At 35.0% G+C, this 19,215-nt stretch overlaps 3 protein-coding genes across 5 annotated transcripts; 2 read left to right on the forward strand and 1 right to left on the reverse strand.

Moving 5' to 3' along the window:
- The first annotated feature begins 30 nt into the window (after positions 1-30).
- On the forward strand, positions 31-2,891 carry LOC108984783 (splicing factor U2af small subunit B-like). Of its 2 annotated transcripts, XM_018956839.2 has the most exons (6): positions 53-484; positions 563-644; positions 976-1,102; positions 1,212-1,686; positions 1,816-1,826; positions 2,633-2,891. In XM_018956839.2, the coding sequence occupies exons 1-4, from the start codon at positions 155-157 to the stop codon at positions 1,654-1,656; spliced, it is 984 nt and encodes a 327-aa protein (XP_018812384.1). In that variant the 5' UTR covers positions 53-154; the 3' UTR covers positions 1,657-1,686; positions 1,816-1,826; positions 2,633-2,891. The 2 variants fall into 2 exon arrangements, with proteins under 2 accessions (XP_018812381.1, XP_018812384.1); XM_018956836.2 differs by lacking the exon at positions 1,816-1,826 and having other exon boundaries at positions 31-484.
- A 535-nt stretch (positions 2,892-3,426) lies between these two features.
- Positions 3,427-8,166, reverse strand: LOC108984784 (histone deacetylase HDT1). Of its 2 annotated transcripts, none has more exons than XM_018956840.2 (10): positions 7,958-8,166; positions 6,857-6,927; positions 6,539-6,753; positions 6,390-6,412; positions 6,236-6,304; positions 5,977-6,137; positions 4,256-4,363; positions 4,089-4,182; positions 3,798-3,909; positions 3,427-3,723 (listed from the first exon to the last, which is right to left on the reverse strand). In XM_018956840.2, the coding sequence occupies exons 1-10, from the start codon at positions 7,977-7,979 to the stop codon at positions 3,660-3,662; spliced, it is 939 nt and encodes a 312-aa protein (XP_018812385.2). In that variant the 5' UTR covers positions 7,980-8,166; the 3' UTR covers positions 3,427-3,659. The 2 variants fall into 2 exon arrangements, with proteins under 2 accessions (XP_018812385.2, XP_018812387.2); XM_018956842.2 differs by having other exon boundaries at positions 6,390-6,403; positions 7,958-8,165.
- A 2,571-nt stretch (positions 8,167-10,737) lies between these two features.
- Positions 10,738-18,195, forward strand: LOC108984792 (delta(14)-sterol reductase). The gene is made up of 13 exons (XM_018956851.2): positions 10,738-11,055; positions 11,132-11,249; positions 11,377-11,447; positions 12,023-12,079; positions 12,717-12,808; positions 13,744-13,791; positions 14,194-14,314; positions 14,415-14,461; positions 15,238-15,319; positions 17,130-17,206; positions 17,304-17,423; positions 17,545-17,619; positions 17,696-18,195. Exons 1-13 carry the CDS (start codon positions 11,008-11,010, stop codon positions 17,847-17,849), a joined length of 1,110 nt encoding a protein of 369 aa, XP_018812396.1. The 5' UTR covers positions 10,738-11,007; the 3' UTR covers positions 17,850-18,195.
- The last annotated feature ends 1,020 nt before the right edge of the window (positions 18,196-19,215 follow it).

Consider the following 19,215-nt stretch of genomic DNA (forward strand, 5'->3'; position numbering starts at 1 on the left):
TTTATTCTAAGATATGGCTGCATTATGAAAACCTAAGAGTGATGAAAATTGAGAGGACAAAAGCAAGAAAACCTGAGTACAGGGTTTTGATACATGCTTATTTTTATTTGATAGGGTTCTTTGATAAGAAGAGAATCGATCTGATCGGTGGAGGATGGCGGAACACTTGGCATCGATATTCGGGACAGAGAAGGATAGGGTGAACTGCCCGTTCTACTTCAAGATTGGGGCTTGCAGGCACGGCGACCGGTGCTCCAGGCTCCACACAAAGCCCACCATCAGCCCCACTCTCTGCCTCTCCAACATGTATCAGCGCCCTGACATGCTTACCGCCCCTGCCCCACAGGCCCAGCCCAACCCCAACCTTGATCCCGCCCACGTTCAGGAGCACTTCGACGACTTCTATCAGGACCTCTTCGAAGAGCTCTCCAAGTACGGTCTTCTCGAGAGCTTGAACATCTGCGACAATTTGGCTGATCACATGGTATTCAGATATCCCTCTTTCTTTCTCGTTTCTTTTTTTCAAGAAAAAAATATATAGTTGTTTTTGTGTTTTGAGCAGGTGGGTAATGTGTACGTTCAGTTTAGAGAGGAAGAAGACGCCGCCAACGCGCTTCGCAATCTGACTGGAAGGTTTTACTCAGGTTATTTTTAATGCCCTAAGCTTTTCCTTAATTTCTTGCATTCCTCTTCTTTTTGGTAGAATTAAAGATCATTGTTTGTTCAAGAATTATAATTTATAATAATAAAAAGAGTGGCTTTGAATTTTATCTGTATCATCACGGCAATATTGTTTCTGTATCATCACGGTAACATTGTTTCTGCATCATCATAGCGGTATTAGTGTTACAAGGAGAAATATTAATGTTAATTAATTTCATCATGGTAACATTGTTTTCTCAATTTTAATAAAATTTTATTTTTACCTATATAAAAAAATTGTTTTCTCAACTTTATGAACATCAAATGTATCAGGGCGCCCCATCATTGTTGACTTCTCGCCAGTCACAGATTTCCGTGAAGCTACATGTAGACAATATGAGGAAAATGTATGTGATCGAGGTGGCTATTGCAACTTCATGCATTTGAAAAAGATTAGCAAGTGAGTGGTTTTTGGTTTAATCATTTTTACTTGTAAGTATTTGGCTATGAACCTATAAACCTATTGATTGTTGATCTGCTTGCATGTAATTTGTTTATGTGGATTATAGGGAATTGAGGAGGAAATTGTTTGGGAGAAATGGAAGAAGGCATAGCCGCAGTCGAAGCAGGAGTCGCAGTCCTGTTAGGTACCGTGGTTATGAGGAGCATTCACGCGGTGGTCGTGGTTTTGGTAGAGGTAGTGGTCGTGGTCGTGGTTATGGTAGAAGACATGATGATAGGGATTACCGCTACCATGATAGGGGCCGGAGGCCTAGAATTCGCAGTCCTGGACGTAGATGGGAGCAAAGTAGGAGCCCTGGGGGAAGGAGGAATAGGAGTCCAGTCAGGGAAAGTAGTGCTGAACGGAGGGCCAAAATTGAACAGTGGAATAGGGAGAGGGAACATGAGGGATCCGGTCTTAGGGACAATGGGGGCAACATACACAATGACAGAAACTGCTTTGCCCAGAAAAGTGATCAATATAATGACCTTGAGCAGCAGCAGCATGGTTGATACAATAACTAGTGCAATCGGACCTTTCTGGTTTGTCCCAGTGTTCTCTATTTAGATATATAAGCATTTTTGTTTCATAGAAATATAAAAGTACGTTTCTGTTGTCAATAAGATGGCCCATCAAGAAAATATAGCTTACTACCCATTTCCACTGTGCAGGTGGAGTACAGGTTCTCTCTCATGTGTTATTGAAAGTAAAATTATATTTCTTTAAAATCTTTTTCTCCAAGTGAACAGAATTGAATAAGTAAAGCAAATATAGAATTAAAATCTTGGTGCTGCTATGCATTTATTACGGTTTAAGTTTCACTTCCAATCTTACTCAGGTAATTGCATTCATTTTCTTTCTAGCTATGTTTCATTCCATTCTTATTCTGTTGATATCACTTTTGCACATGTTTATATGAATCACAAAGTTTAGTTCCAGTCAGGTTTCTTTTTTCTTTTTTTTTTTTTTTTTTTTTAATGTCGGAGAACCTCTCCAAGGTAGGGCCCTTTGGACCCACCCTTGTAGAGTAAACTCCGGTCCCGTGCACCTGTATTTAGTTATACATAAATAGTGAAAATGAGTGAGCTTATATAAAATGAAATAGCTTCTGCGGCAAAGTGGAATGTGCATTCAAAGCACTGATTTTTAACTGATGGTAAGCCACTGCACGCAGGATTTTCACATGTTTTAACATGTGAAAATCTTCAGAATAGAAATTTTTGGCTGTTCAAATACATATGTAGTTCAGGTTTTTATACTCTATTGTGCAAATTATGTGATCATTAAGATCAGATGCTTTTAAACCTCCTACATCTGCATCCCTTTCGAAAAGCAAATAGGAATTTGGCATACTGAACACTCTGCCCAATTTTCACATGAAAATTGTGATCTTACTTGCTGTACAAGTTTTTGCAGGTTCAGATGTTCCTGCTTCCCAGGATCGTTTCTCAATTTTCTCAGGCAGCTTACCATGATATTTGTATACAGGTTGGCTGTTGTCTGCGGATGCTTGCAGGACCTAACGTGTATGTTGTCGGAAAACTCGCTGAATCTCTTGGAGCTGCGTAGCTAGCATATTTGTTAAGACTTGTATCTCAGAAAACAGATCAAGTTATATGGGACTCTAGAAACAGCAGTGGTTTAAATTTGATTTTATACCATCTGGCTTAATCTGGTTTATTAGTTTTTCGACTATACCGTTGTGCTCTTACATCATATCATCTTAACCTAAGGATTATCTTGTCAATTCGGTTTTCTTTAAATTACCTATAGTCCATTATTTGATCGAGATGGTTGGCTGTACTAGAGAGCACTCAATTGGTAGATGGTTTGAAATTAGCATGATGGAATTGAAGAGAGGAAAATCTGACATGCATGGGATAAAGAAGTTGTGTCAAAGAATCCTCAATTTAACATCCAACGACAAAGTTCTTCAAAGCCCTGAGAATTGAAAGGATTCTGATCTCTTACGAACCGTTTAAATGTGTCATTTGTTTCCCCAGTAATCTGTTAAAAGTTTTTTGAAAAATTCATGATTAATCACCATTGCCATCGGAGAAAAGAAAAAGAAAAACCTTACAAATAAGTTGACGGCCACAAGGCGAAGCAAACATAAGATCGGCTTCAAAAATAAATTGCCGACACTATAAGATCGTGAATGGGTCTGGCAAAGGTTCCAGAGGTCTAGAGCTGGAATCCGGCACTTGATAGTTATATCTGGCCATGGAGTCAAAACCGTGAACCGGAGACCACTGAATATAAAACTAAAGACGCAAAAAAAATTAAATAATAATAATAGTAAGCGAACCATCACCAAAAGATTGACAATTACGACAATCAATTCTGAATTTAGATCGGAAAAGAAGTCCATCAAAGTTTGCATCAAGGAATGCCAATAAAGTTGACCAAAAAGATCGACACAATATACCGAACTACTCCCTCCTTTTACATTTTACCAAAACTAACACTAGGTTTTTCTAGGACATCCCAAAGGTTAAGGTCACGAAAAAGTAAGTTACTGTGCAGCACTGTGTTTTGCCTTTGTATGAGACTGCAAACCAGTTTCTGAGCTGAACGACCTGTGCCACAGATATGCAAATAATTACAATCCATCAAATAAGAGCGCTGTCAAAGTGGAAGGACAGAAAATCACCTGTTACACGATTTGCAAGGGTATGCTCCCCCTGATTTTGGAGTCTGCTGTTTTGTAACAGTCTGCTTTGAAGGGTGAGGAGTTGCTACATGGCCACTAAATTTCTTGACGTCTGCAACAACGAACTCGGAACACAAACAAATCCATCAGGATATCAGGACTATTATACCAATAAAAATCTTGCTTGCATTTGATAACTAGCGGTACACATTCAAGATAATCAACGAACCCCTCAAGACACACTCAATCTGTTGCATCCTTACTAATTGGTCATGCAAAAAAGAAACTCACCAGTCTTCTCAGGACTAATAAATTTTGCCTTCTTATCGGCAGGGGTTTTTTTGGCAGGTTCCATGGGTCTCTTCTTGTTTGCTTTGGCCTTCAACTGCACAACAAATACACATTGATCGGTGACAATGACTGTGTTAAAATAAGAGTATTTGTTCGAGTGTCTTTACCTCTTTTGGAGTCTCTTTATCCTCATCTTCGCTACTGTCATCATCACTACCACCATCACTGCCATCATCATCATTTTCACTGCTCTCTTCCTCACTAATTGCCTTAGCCTGAGAACCAAAACCATTAATCTAGTGCTTTGTCCACAAACCACTAAAGGGTGTGTAACCAGTCCGGTTTTGGAGAAATTTTAGAACCAAAACGATATATACCGATTTTGAAAATTTAAAAATCGATACGGACCGATTTATCACCAAAACCGGAATTTTTTATTTTTCCGGTTTCGGTCCAGTCCGGTTTTCGTGTTTACCATTTCAGATTTTTGCATGATGTTTGGTGTGGAGATTGCACTTTTGATAGGGCTTTTCCATATCTCTATCGTATTGCAGCCAACATGGAGGCTTCTACGGCGGATCTGCAGGTATTTTCTCATGGTTCTTATTAGTGGAATGTCTTTTTTAATAGAGATATTCATGATTGGAAATTGCACACTGTTTCAGAATTTTTCAGGTTGATATATTCCATGGAAAACACTACGGCACAGGGGATAGGATGCAATGGAGGTCCAAAGGCAATAGGAAGTGTACACTCAGGGAGTATTACAAAATATTGGTATCACAAGGTAATGCTCCATTACCTAGGAAGAATATTTGGAGGTCTCGTGTGCCTTCTAAAATAGCTTTTTTCATATAGACTGCTACTCTTGAAAAGATTTTGACCATAGACAACTTGAGGAAGAGGGGACTCATTGTGATGGATTGGTGCCACTTGTGTAAAAAGCAAGGAGAATCGATGGATCACTTATTATTACATTGTGAGGTGACAATAGTGCTGTGGGATGAGATTTTTAGAAGAGTTGACGTCGCTTGGGTAATGCCATTGAGGGTGGTTGATTTACTGTCTTGCCAGTAGGAGATTCAAGGTTGTCCTCAAGTGGCGACAGTGTGGATGATAATTCCGGTGTGCATTATGTGGCATATTTGGGCAGAAAGGAATGAGCGGTGCTTTGAAAAAAGGGAGCGCACAATGGCAGAGCTTCAGAATTTTTTTGTACACACTATTGCTTCGATTTTCAGCTATTGTATTTAATGGGAACAATGCTCGTGACTTCTTGTCCTTAATCTATCATTCTTAGAATGTATTTAGGTGTTCTTTTGTACTCCTTGTGTAAACAGGCTATGCCTATTTCATTTGTTTCAATAAAATTTACCTTTTACTTATAAAAAGAAAAAAGAAACAATTCATATCATGTATGCAAGTGTTCCTGACCATTGTTTAGAAGCTCTATTTCTCAGTCAACAATATATCTATTTATATATATTTACTTATAAAAAATATATATATATTTATATATATTTTTTATAAGTATCAGTCTAAAAAGTAGTAGTTTCTTTGCCATCATCAGGGGTTAAGATCTCAACATTTTTGACAGTTACAAAAACATGGAAACGTCTATTATTAATAGTGATAATTGATATATTATTTCAGGTTGAAGGTTTGATATGTCTATCATTAACTTAAATCATAACTATCTTCTACCGACTACTCAGCAATGAAACTTCAAAGAAAGACCCTAGAACCACTGTCCAGAATACTAAATGAAGTCTCAAGAATATAGAAGCTAAATAATCTGATCACTTGCCTTTCCCCAAGTCATTGGCCATTTAGCAAGGAGAAACGTGTATTTATATTTATTAGACAAGATTATCTTCGCTTCACTTACCTCATCATCATCAGACTCATCTGATGATTCCTCATCTGAAGATGTGTCCTCATCCACATCTTCATCAGTATCTTCAACTTTATTTGGTTCCACAATCCTCACCTGCTTAGCTGTGGTAACATTAGGCTTTGCAGCTTGTTTAACTTCTAACTCAGATTTTCCTACATCACAAGGATCAAAATTAATTATATGTGCATGAATCTGAAAATTATAATAATAATAATAATAATAAAAAAGCATAAAAAAAAAGATGACCTACCAATATGATGGGGATCGACTCGAAAGCCCTCCTCCGAATTAGGTTCCGTATCAAAATAAGTATCAGATTCTGAAAGTAGCATGCATATATAAACAAAGAGCATGAGATGAAGTTAAATTTAAAATGACAATAAAATACCAGAGCAGTGACTCACCTGAAGACTCATCGGTAATGACAATACATACAGCAGTCAAGGAGATTACAGGTTGTAGGGAGATAAACAAAGTGGCTAAACCAGCTAAAGTTTTTGAGAATAAATAGACTGAAGGTCACATTCAAAGAGAAAAGAATGTAACAGGATATTCTTTGGGTACATAAGCTCTATATCCGGTGAAGTAGACACTTCCCTTTTTCCAGTTATGGGATAACTGGAATTTCTTTTCAAACACCAGATCAAAAGATATCTGGGGTAATTTCTCAGAAGACACGGTTCCGAGAGTAAGCTTTTGATCATCAACTTTCACAAACAAGCAGATTCTTTCATTTGCTTTGTCCTTCTTAACCTCACCAATAGAAGCCTGCAGTGCAGCAATACTTTAGATACTACGTCACAAACATCATTAATGCAAAAAAAAAAAAAAAGGATATTGAAAAATCAAAGATCATAGATTCTGTTATAACCTGTGAAAGATGCAACACCACACCCAGACCAGGATCCACCTCAAGGGACTCTCCACTTTTGACCTCAGCACCTGTACATTTGTTTAGGTACAAACATTATAGAAGCAAAAAATGAAAATATGGGGTTATGAAGAGCAAAGGATGCCAAAGCGACTCTAACATAGTTTTGCAGGATAACATCTGATTGCAACTCACTCGACATCACCTACACGATCGCACATACAGGCACGTATAGAGAAAAAATGAAAATAAGCGACTCTAACATAGTTTTGCAGGATAACATCTGATTGCAACTCACTTGACATCACCTACACGGTCACACATACAGGCACGTATAGAGAAAAAATAGACAACCAAACACAGATCCTCGAATACAAAATGCCCAAGTATACACGAAGGACTTTAAACCTGCTTTCGGCCATATATTCCTAATCTACATGTTCTAAGAAAACTAGTTACCTGGTACGATGAAAAAAGTGAGAGATGGCAATCAAAATGATATACGCTCTTCCCCAAAACTTAGACAGTTGAAGCATCTTCTTCTTCTTCTTTTTTTTTTTTTTTGTTTACACGAACTATGTTTACATAGAACAGCTTAATGGCGTGAAAAACAGAACGTAGGCCCAAGAAAATCAGCCAGAAAAGTATAGCGCCACCAGACGAATGAGTTCGCTTAATTTCCAGCTAATTAAACAAGAGAAAATTGCTTAGGTCCAAAATTGTCAGCCCCGAACAAAGAGGCTCTACAAATTCTAAGAAATCAAAGCCATCGAGAAAAGATATAAACCCTAACCCTCTGTTTGGTTCCGAGAAAGTCTGGTAAAACGAAAGAAGAGCAAACACTACCTACAATCTCATTCGAGACCATAAGTTTCTTTTCTCAAGCACCAAATTAACGATGAATTGGTAAACACTAGAACCCTGTGTTCCCGTACTATTTCCCAGTCATCTCGGCAACCAAAGGGACCAATGGAAAAAGAAAGCCCAAGATCGCAAGGCATAACATCATATGACTTTAAAAAAAAAAAATGATAAGCGGCAACATATGAGAATACAAAACCCTAATTCACAACAAGAAAATCAAAACGAGAGATAGGGTACCCCAAAACTCCATTAGCGACATTGATTGAAGCGAGAGGGAGCAGCTCAAAATAGTATGGGCTATGCTGTCTAGAAGGCTCTAGAGAAAGGACATGGATTTGTTTCAAATTCCATGAGTGCGGTTATATAGGTGTGTCAACTCGAACTTTGATTCTGTGTTTTGAACCTCGGTAAATTGTGCTGGGAATTATTCAATCTTGCTCGCTACCATTCGCCATTCGGTGTACAGAACAGTTAAAATGATATAGATATTATTAGAAAAAATCTAAATCACACTACTGTTTGTAGAGTCCCCAGCACACTCAACGTGCTGGGGTGAAAAAAAAAAAAAAAAATTTCTTCAGTGTTACGGCTTCCGGCTGCTCTCAAACATTTCTCATATTATTATTGAGCAATGCTAGGTATAGTTCGAGGATTGCAATGTAAGTTTAGTCTATTTTAATTTTAAAATTTTTTAAAATTATCCCTCTTAAAATAATATTTTTTTTATTTAATAATGTACCTGCACATATAGTCTCCATTTGAGGACTGTAAATAGAATTTCTCATTATTATTAGGCAGTCCGTACAATTTCACACTCCATTGTTTTCAGTTTACTTAAAAGAACAGTGCTATCCATAAGCCTCACACCCTGCACACCCATTTAAAAATATATCATTTTGCTTTTTTATCTTATTTTACTTACAAACATATTTAGAATCATTTTCATTATGTGGGTAAAAAAGTAAAATGACATATTTTTAAATGAGTGTACAGGGTGTAAGGCTTATGTTTAGAATTTTTCTACTTAAAAAGGCAACAAACTCTTAGAGCACTAGTATTGACTTGAGTAAAGTTGAAGATTGATCAAAATTTAGATAAGTTGTACTAAAAAGATCCCACGTTGAATTGGATATTTCTAAAATAATTTGAATTTCTGCTACAGTGATTAGTCAAATTTGAAGAACTAAATTGATTCACCAAAAGTTAAAATAATAATTTATCACTCCATTAAAAATATGATTAGTAAATATTTAGATAGAATATTAGATATTTGGTTAGTGAATAAGAAATTTAGATAAATTTAATCTCAATTTTTAGTTATTAGTATTAAATGACCATTGAAAATATGATTTTTTTAATATTAATTTAATTAGAATATAATTATTATTAATATTAAATTGATAGAATTATAAAATGTGATATAAACAAATTAAATAAATAAATCATTAATTTAATAATATTTTATTATTTTATAGAGAGTAAATGGCTAATCTAATTTAGGGATTGAATTTAAATGAAATAAGTAAATGTAAAAAAGTGTAATATTTGTTAAATTTTAAATATGTATTTGGCCAAGCCAATGCTAGTACTTTTAAGAGCATTCGGAATATCTAAATACAAATACAAAAGGAAACGGGTTGCATTGGATTATGCAAGTGTAAAATCAATTGGTTTTTAGCTACAATGATTCAACTCTTTTAGTCATATTTGACTTGATGATATAGGCTGAGTCATATAGCTCAACTAAATATTTGTTTATTATTTTCTTCCTCTCTCTCTTCTCTCGATTTTTCGAATGTGAATTAGTTACTTTTTCAGTTCAGCCTCTATACAAAGTGCATCAAAACCGGTAAAAAAGTATTGACACAAAACAAAAAAATTAATATTATAAAACATTAATATTTTCATGTACCTCTTAATTTAGAAAATAAATAACAGAACAAAAAAATTGAAAAAAAATATTATTAAATTTATAATATTTTATTATTATTTTAACGAGTAGATAGATAATCTAATATGAGAATAAGTTTTGAGTGGAATAGTCAAATGTAAAATCATGTCATATTATGCAAATTTTACATTTGCATATGTATAATCCAATGCTAATGCTCTTAACAGCATGAACATTGTTTTGGTCGCAAGATTTAATTCCCGTTTAGGCACTAAGATGATATGAGATAATTTTAAATAAAAATTAAAAATTAAATAAAATATTATTTTTTAATATTATTATTATTTTAAAATTTAAAAAAGATGAATTATTTATTATATTTTATATAAAAATTTAAAATATTTTTAATAATAAGATAAAATAAATTGAGATAATTTATCAATTCAAACAGAATCTAAGAGTGCTGATCGAATGAAACTTTGTAAAGATAGCAAAATCGCTTCCTTTTTTTATTTCCAAGGAACATATCTTAACTACATTAACTTTAAAATTCTGTTTGAATTCAGAAAATATTTTATTTCATCATTATAATTTTTTCAAATTTCACATAAAATATAATAAACTATCTAACTTTTTCAAATTTCAAAATAATAATAATATTAAAAAATAATTTTTTAATAATTTTTTTTTAATTTTTATCTTTAATTTAAAACCATCACATCTCATTTCAAAATCCAAACTAGCCCTAAACTAACCACGAACCCACCTTACAAATTACTGCATAAGACTCTCAACGTAATTGTAACGAGGTAGCATTGAGATTTTGTTATAATTTTAGAATTTTATACTATTTATTAAATATTTAATATTATTCAGTATATCTATATGAATAAAAAGAAATATCGTAAAATCTATTCTATGTATTAGCCTGTATCTTATAATGAGATCATTTTCATTTCGACTCCATCTAGTGTAAAGAAAATTGTTAGAAAATATCCAATTTAGTCATTTGATAATTAATTCACGAGTGAAATAACAAACATCATGTATTTTACCTAAATGGATAACATTAATATAAATTCTTAGAAATGTTTTATATTTGAATTAAAAAAAAAACTGATTTTATAAAAGTAAATTAACTTTATGCTACATGTGCTACGACAAATTTCACGCAAATTTTCAATTCCTCCGGTCGGGCGGAGAAGTTTAGGACGTTAATCGCGTCAGGTCAGAGGCTGCTCTTCGCAGCTACCATAAACGAACTTGCAAAACCAAACAGCTATTTGAAGTCTACCAAAAGTCAAAGCTCACTGTCTCTCTTATCACACAGCGTTGAGTAGGCAAAGTAGTGCGTAGTATTGCCATTCTCTCTGAAGAAAATCAACAAACACAGGACATGGATCTGGCATTTCTTCTCCACGCTCTAATTCCCTCGTGGTTCTCAGTGAGTTCCCGTTTCTTCGAATCGAGTTCTGACCCATTGATTATCTAACCTTTTTCTTATATATTTGTGGCATCAGGTTGCGATCTTAGCCACGTTTTTTACCTACTTGGCCATTGTTGGATCCGTACTACCCGGAAAAGTTGTTTCCGGTGTGATCTTACAGGACGGTACCCGTCTTCACTATCGCTGCAACGGTCTGTGCTTATATACGAATGCGTATAGTACAGTTTTATAACAATTTTATGTTGTTCGAATATTTGAGGTTCAACACGATTGTTTATGTGCTTTATTTTTGGCTCTCTTTTTCTTTCCCTGATAAAGGTTTGTTATCACTTCTTGTGCTGGTTGGGCTTCTCGGGATCGGTGCAAAGATGAATTACATATCGCCCACTGTATGTGGTTACTGCTTTCGATTAGTTAATTTATTATTTTCTTTTTCACTCAAGGATTGCTTCAACTATTCACATCCATCTCAGGACTCTAGGCATTTGAATAGGATCAGGAATATGCTAGGTTAATTTCCAGGCTTCCCATTATTGGATGAAATTCTAAATATGTGGCATTATATCAGTAGTAGCTGTAGTGATCTAAAGCAAATTAAAATAATGCTGAAAAAAGAAAATAAAACTGCTTTCAATTGATATGGTTTAGTACTTATTTGGAAATTCATAGACGCCCAAAACCCTCCTGAAAAATCAAAGGATACATATCCCGCTTCCAAGTAACAGCAAGGTTGTCAAGCAGGCATATATCTTTTTGTTCTGCCATAACTTTTAGAGATATGTTGGTTGCTTAGATTTACTTGGACCAATTTTGTGCAAGAAAATCCTACTGATCCATCCTACTGGGTAGTTTTGAATGTTTCTGCAGTTTTTTTCTTTTGTTTTCTTCCATAATCATAAATGTGGATTAGATTACTGCAAGTTCTGACATACTGCGCATGTGGACATGATAACAATGCTTGCAGGTGATATCAGACAGAGGGCTTGAGCTGCTATCAACAATTTTAGCGTTCAGTTTTCTTGTAAGTTACAGTTGAAGTTTTTTTTTTTTTTTTTGGTGCATAATATTCACTTCAAGAAGCCAAAGATATACTTGTGATTCAAAATCAAAAGATGCCGATGTGGGAAATCCCTTTCGGCATAATATCAAAAGAATAGGGGATAATCACGAGTATATTAGTAGCCATTCATTGAGGGTTATCTGTTACCAGCACCCCATTAAATTCGGACGAAGTTCCTATACAGTAATTTGGAAACTATTTTTTTTTTTCAGAAACTTATTAAAAGATTTGGATTTTTTTTTGCTTTTTTTGGGGGGGGGGGGTATTTTCTTATCTGACCAATGCAAGATCATCCCTCCGTTTTCATTGCTTTTCATGATGATAATTTGATTACAGTGATGAAAAAGTACCAGCAATGCTTTACTCTTCCTCTAGCCTTTTAATTCTTTTACCGTTTCATCTTTTAACATGATTTTATATTATGGATTCAAATTAAGGGCAAAATTTCTTAGTCCAATTTATACACGATTTATCATTTTCGAAGATTAACTTATGGCTGCAAGTTGTGGTTCATAAAAAGATACCATATGCTACATATTTTTCTCTATTTCTGATCATTTTATATATTTTCTCTCTGTTCTTGTTTTTTTAATGTTAGGTGACCTTTGTACTTTATGCTGCTGGCTGCAAGTCAAGCAATCAGGGTTCTTCCCTGAAACCTCATCTCACAGAGAGCTTAATACATGACTGGTACTTTTGTGACCACTTTATCTTATTCCAAGTTATATGCATTTCATAGAAATTTTAAAATGGGTTGGAGAAATTCTATTTTAGTAGGATATAGATTCTGGGCTACTAATGCACATGAATATTTTCCGGCCCATCTTTTTAGCTTTCTCTAACCCGCAGTGAAAAGTATCTGCTTTTTCCTCAGTTAACAAAGACTATATGTTCCAAAGATGGGAACAATTAACTTTATGGAGACATGCTAAACCTACAAGTGTGCATTCTTATCCTATCCCTAGCTGTAGTGGGTAAACCATGTCATAACTCCTGGGTTGTTTTGGCCCAAGCTAAATCATACTATTGAATTAAAAAAGAATATACTGTATACATGAGACTGATGGGTAAGGCCTGTTTACAATTTTTTTTTTTTTCCATATATGAGGTAGAATATACCATTTTCCAATTTTTTAAAATAATGAATTCACAATTGATCTTCCACCAGCTTCTTGGATGGCTTAATGAATAACTGACCATTTGTTTTTGTCCTGTTGGCAACATCTCACCAACTATTGAGACACATAATCAAATTAAAAAAAGAAAAAGAAAAAGAAGCAACAATTGAGAACTTTACCCCTGTTTATATCCTTCCAATTTTATTTTATAATGAAGGCAGTTGCATTTGAGTAGTGAGGTATTCTCAGGTATTCTATGAATAGTAGTGAAAAAGTAATGAAAAAATAATGATAGAATATTGAATAGTAGTGAATAGTAGTGAAAAGTAGGTGAAACGTAATAATAAAATAATGAATAGTAGTGAGATATTATGAGATTACCTGAGGTATTCTCAGCACCCAAACTTAAAAGAAGGGTTACGATACGTGTCCATGTTTGCTGCAGTCCTTGTAGAACATGTTTTGAGCAATTATCTTGATACTGCTATTTTTTATGTCGGTGAATAGGTGGTTTGGAATTCAGCTCAATCCTCAGTGTATGGGCATTGACCTCAAGTATGTGATTCAGTTCTCGTTTTTCTGGCCATATTCTTATATGATCAACAAATGAGAATCTTATTGTATACCTGATTTTGACTTTTGTAATGACTTTCTATTCTCCACCTACAATGGTTCTCTGTCTTGCCTGTGCGCTCAAGGATTGGTCCATTTTTCATTTATTGCTTCCATTTTAGTTCATGATTCCCATCGTTTCACAAAAACATTTCAATTTAATTATGTTCTCAACACCGTGAGTAGGATGGACTAATTTATCTGGTATTATCATCACTGGCAACCATAACACTATAGGAGTACAGATATATTTGAATAATCTAATCTACATCTTATAATGTACCTAGTTTCTTTTTTACTTTTTTTTCTTTCTTTCGTTTTTGACATGATGGGATTCTTCTGTAGATTTTTCTTTGTTAGAGCTGGAATGATGGGCTGGCTACTCATCAACCTATCAGTTCTAGCGAGAAGCATTCAAGATTCCACTGTGAGCCGATCAATGATTCTCTACCAGCTGTTTTGTGTGGTAATCTGGTGATGCTAAGTACTACTATTGATATATTCCGTTCTTTTTATTTCTATATCATATCTTATTAGTGAATATTCTGTCTACTTCTTTTTTGCAGTTATACATCCTAGACTACTTTGTTTATGAGGAATACATGACCTCCACGTAAGTGCAGTACCATGTCTCTGCAGCAGAATCATTGCATAATGTAGACCTCGCCTGTGTCAAATTTTGGCTTTATACTTCTCCGGAGCCATCTTCTTCTCAATACAATTTGTCTTCATTTGCTCAGATGATAAATTGAAATCAGGAATTGCGAAACTTGACTGTGTTTTCCAGTACTTTGTTATTCTATTGGCAGGCCATGGTGTGAGTAGGTATCGACTACAGTCAATATTGGCTTATTCGGTACAGAACTTCACGAACAATTTGTATAGGAAAAAACCACGGGAATAGATTACATGGAGCATGCATTAATAAACTGATTAATCTTTTCCAAAAGGTTCACTAGAAGCACTGCCATGCTGAGCTGTATGATGCTTTAGCTGCGTTCAGCCAAAAGTTTAGGTCCCTTGATTTTGCTGAAGTCTGGTCTTAGCCCAAGTTATGAAGCTCTTGCCAAGTTCAGGCCAGCCTCAAATCCATTCAACCTCAGTGGTTCATTTGAGATTTAATCAGGATCTGGAGATTTCCTGGTCTAGTCTGGCATTTTCTCCTTTTATGCCCTAAACTGGATAAAACGCATCATTTGAAAGCCTATAATTCACTTTACCATTCTTGTATTATCCCTAACTATGGTCATCATCTTTTGTTATGCACCTTTAGTTGCATATTTTTTCTATTGCCTTTGTTTCTATTAAAATTTATGAAGATATTGATTCGGTATTTACCTATCATGTACTTCACATATCTAACCCTCTTGTATGTAATTGTCTTTATAGATGGGACATAATTGCTGAAAGGTTGGGCTTCATGTTGGTATTTGGAGATCTAGTGTGGATCCCTTTCACTTTTAGCATTCAGGCATGTGACTCTAAACTAAAGCTTAGATAATATGAAAGATTGTTTATCTTCTCCAGCCCCGAATTATCTAAATTATAGCCTAGATGTATGTTATCAAGAATGTGCCTTTTACTACTAAGTTCCTAGAAAAGGGCGAACAGTCCTACAGTTCACCTAATATACCAAAACGACAAAATTGAAAGCCAGTAACACTGTACTCGATTGACTGGGTGTGATGCTTATTTAAACAGGTTCTTTTTTTATAACTTGAATTTTTTTTTCCTGATAATTATTGGTGCTTCTGATATGGTTATGATAACTCATGTCTTTTCGTTCTCTTTAAAGCGTCTTTCTTCATCTTTTTGCATGAGTACCAGTGGTAAATTTCAAGTCCCTAACAAGCATGGACCTTTGTTACTTCTATGCACGTTGAAAGCACCCAAACCACTGTATAGCAAATTCTCAATTTCATCAGATGCAGTTGTAATCATAGAGATCATTGAAACATTATTAGTTAATAAGTTCCTTTTACAAGAAGGGAGGATGGCTTGCTGTGGATTCACAATGGTAATTCCAGATTTTCGGTTAGTTCTTTTTACAAGGCGTTAAGTTGTCATTGTGTCAATAAATTCCCTTGGAATAGCCTTTGGAGATCTAAGGTGCGTAGTAAGAGCACTCTCATTGGATTAGCCAAAGTTAAAGGACAGTTTTGATGAATGTAAGAGAAATTTGACTTTTGACTATTCCATTCACATAAATCTCCACATTGGAATAGCTATTTTTTCATTATATAATAATAAAATAATATAAGATGAATTTTGTTTTGGTTATTCACATTAAATCTCCATATTAGATTATACATTTATTCATTATATGGTAATGAATAACTAATAATTTCAAAAATATTTAATTTTTTTAATTATTAATTTATTTGATTTTATCATATTTTACTATTCTACTTATTATATGTTAATTAATAATCATGTTCTTATTAAATTAATATATCACTAAGTCAAATTAATATATTAATTGTGATAAAATATGTGATAGAAAGAAAGGGAGAGAAATAATTAATAAAATATGTATTTGATGTATATACAATAACCTTCAAATTTGGAAAAACTTTTGAAAGTCACTGTAGCTAAATTCCATTGGAATTTATTAATCCAATGTGAGTATATTTTACTCTATACTCATTAGATTTAGCTTTTAGCTAATCCAATGAGAGTGCTCTAAGGTTACATTTTTCTATTTGCATCTCTTGGAAAAATATTGACCCCAGATAATTTGAGAAGGCATGGATTATTTGTTGTGAATTGGTGCTTCATGTGTAAGAAAGATGGTGAATCTGTTGACCATTTGTTTCTGCATTGTGAAGTGGCTAAAACTTTTGTGGGATGAGATTTTTGGTAGGACCGGTATTGCTTAGGTGATGTCTAAGGTGGACCTTTTAGCATGTTGGCAAGATTTTAAGGGGAGTCGTCGCATTGTTGCCATTTAGAAGATGATTCCTTCATGTTTGATGTGGTGGTTATGGTTAGAAATGAATGGACGGTGCTTTGAAGATAAAGAATGTTCGATGGGAGCACTTGGGGAGTTTTTCTTTAGTAATTTGTGTTTCTGGGCTAAAGCTCTTGTATTGAATGGAGATAATCTTCATGATTTGCTTTTAGTCCACTCTAGTTCATAGCTTGTATTTAGGTGTTTTTTCTTGTATACTTCATGTGTACTTGAGCTATGCCTATTTACTTGTTAATAAAAATTTCTTATTATTTACAAAAAAAAAAAAAAAAAAGTTAATATGCATCAGTCATCTTTTCTTCTGTTACAGGGCTGGTGGCTTTTGAGCAACAAGCCAGAGCTTACAACAGCGGCTGTAATAGCCAATTGCTTTGTTTTTCTGATGGGGTAGCTTTCTTTCGACGTTACACTTGTGACTTGGAAACTTTAACTTGAAATCTTTTCTAGAACAATCACTAAAACTTCATTCCTTATAACCGAGTAGGTATCTCGTATTTAGAGGAGCTAACAAGCAAAAACATGTATTTAAGAAGAATCCCAAAGCACTTATATGGGGCAAGCCTCCAAAGGTCATTGGGGGAAAGTTGCTTGCTTCCGGTTTCTGGTAAGACTGCTGTATGATCACATTGTACAAATCCACGTCTTCTTAATGGCGTTTTGGAGATTATTCATAAATGCTTCATCTCTTAAAGTTCCCCAACACTGCAATTATTTTGTTTAATAAGGGGAGTTGCACGGCACTGTAATTACCTTGGGGATCTGTTGCTTGCTCTGTCCTTCAGTTTACCGTGTGGGATAAGGTACGTCGTGATTCCTTTACACCACGTTCTCCTTTGTAAACGGGGTTTTCATTTTGAGAGTTTTCTCATTCTGCAGCTCCCCAATTCCATACTTTTATCCCGTTTATCTGCTTATTCTGCTAATTTGGAGAGAAAGGAGGGATGAAGCTCGCTGTGCCTTGAAGTACAAAGAAGTCTGGGCAGAATACTGTAGACTTGTTCCATGGAGAATATTGCCTTACTTCTATTAGCACCCAGGAACCAAGGAACCTGTTTCAATTAATGTTCATGCATCTTTTGTTGAAGAAGTTTTGTGTACTTGTAGCGAGCTAAATGAATTTCTTCTTGGGTTTTTTGTGTACTAGTAGCCAACTAAATGAATTATTCTTGGGTTTATGATTAATAGGCCTGTAATTTACTATTAATCATAGCATCCAGGTGGAGAACATATTCTCACAATCTTCTTCGTCCTCGTCTCTATCTTTATCGGACCAAACCGAGCGGCTTCTTGGGTGCTACCATTGTTGGGTTCCAAACTGATTGAATGTTGCTGTTCTTTGTTTCAGGTAGTCTAGATAAAAGACATTTTTGTTGCTCTGTTTCAGAGTGTGTTTCTGGGTAGACTTTTTGTCCCATAGAGGTTTTAAGAAACAGTTATGTTCCTACTACTGGCAGTTCCGAGTCGCCGATTTAAAACTCATTGGGCTCTCTAAGAATCCGACAGGACCCACTACATTGTGCTTATCCCTTCTTGAGTGCTAGATTGACGGTAGATGAGCTAGTGGTTGACTCTCGAATCAATGCATCCAAGGGCCAGCCATGCTAGACCACGGCAACACATGATAAAGGGTATTAGTCATTTATCAAATCTAATTAGCTACGTTAATTGCTATGTTCATATGAAAATAGTAAAGAAAGAAAAGATTCAGACTTTGATTGGAATGGGAGCCACACTAAACATTATTTATTGGGTTTTGTTACTTGGTAGTTGAGGAAGCTTTTTCAATTGCATTGTTTTGCGTATTAGTCAAATAAAGAGACAACATGAGTAAAAGGAAGCGGTGGGGATGACCCTTTTGTCATCCTTTTTCTAAATATTATCCATGTTCTAGTCTCTGCATTGTGCAGTAAAAGAAGCATGCTCTCCATATGGGTGTGGTGTGTGTGTGTGTGAGAGAGAGAGAGAGAGAGGGACAGACAGAGAGAGGGGGGGGCCATGATGGGAAAGATGCAAAAAAGAAGAAAAATAATTGCAGGCTTTGAGAGCTATACAATTGAGTGATCCCATTACAAAGAGCAAGTGGGTGGGGATGATAGTTATGGATGCATTAAAAATAGTAATAAGTGCATGGATAATCCATCTGAAATGTATTAGCAATATGAAGCGACATATATATATATATATATATATATATATATAGGATAAGACAAGGAGACCCAAAATTTGATGACATGTAAAACCTGTTTAGTTTTGACAAGGACAATGGTTAGGGTCCTCCCACCAAAGAAACAGAAAAAATTACCGGGACGAGCTGTCACCCACTATGGCTCAAGGAAGAACAGGTGTCAGGTTTTATCCATGAAGGAGATCTGATCCTAAACACCATTCATGACACC

This window comes from Juglans regia, chromosome 3, assembly GCF_001411555.2.
Source record: "Juglans regia cultivar Chandler chromosome 3, Walnut 2.0, whole genome shotgun sequence".
In the NCBI taxonomy this organism is placed as follows: Eukaryota; Viridiplantae; Streptophyta; class Magnoliopsida; order Fagales; family Juglandaceae; genus Juglans; species Juglans regia.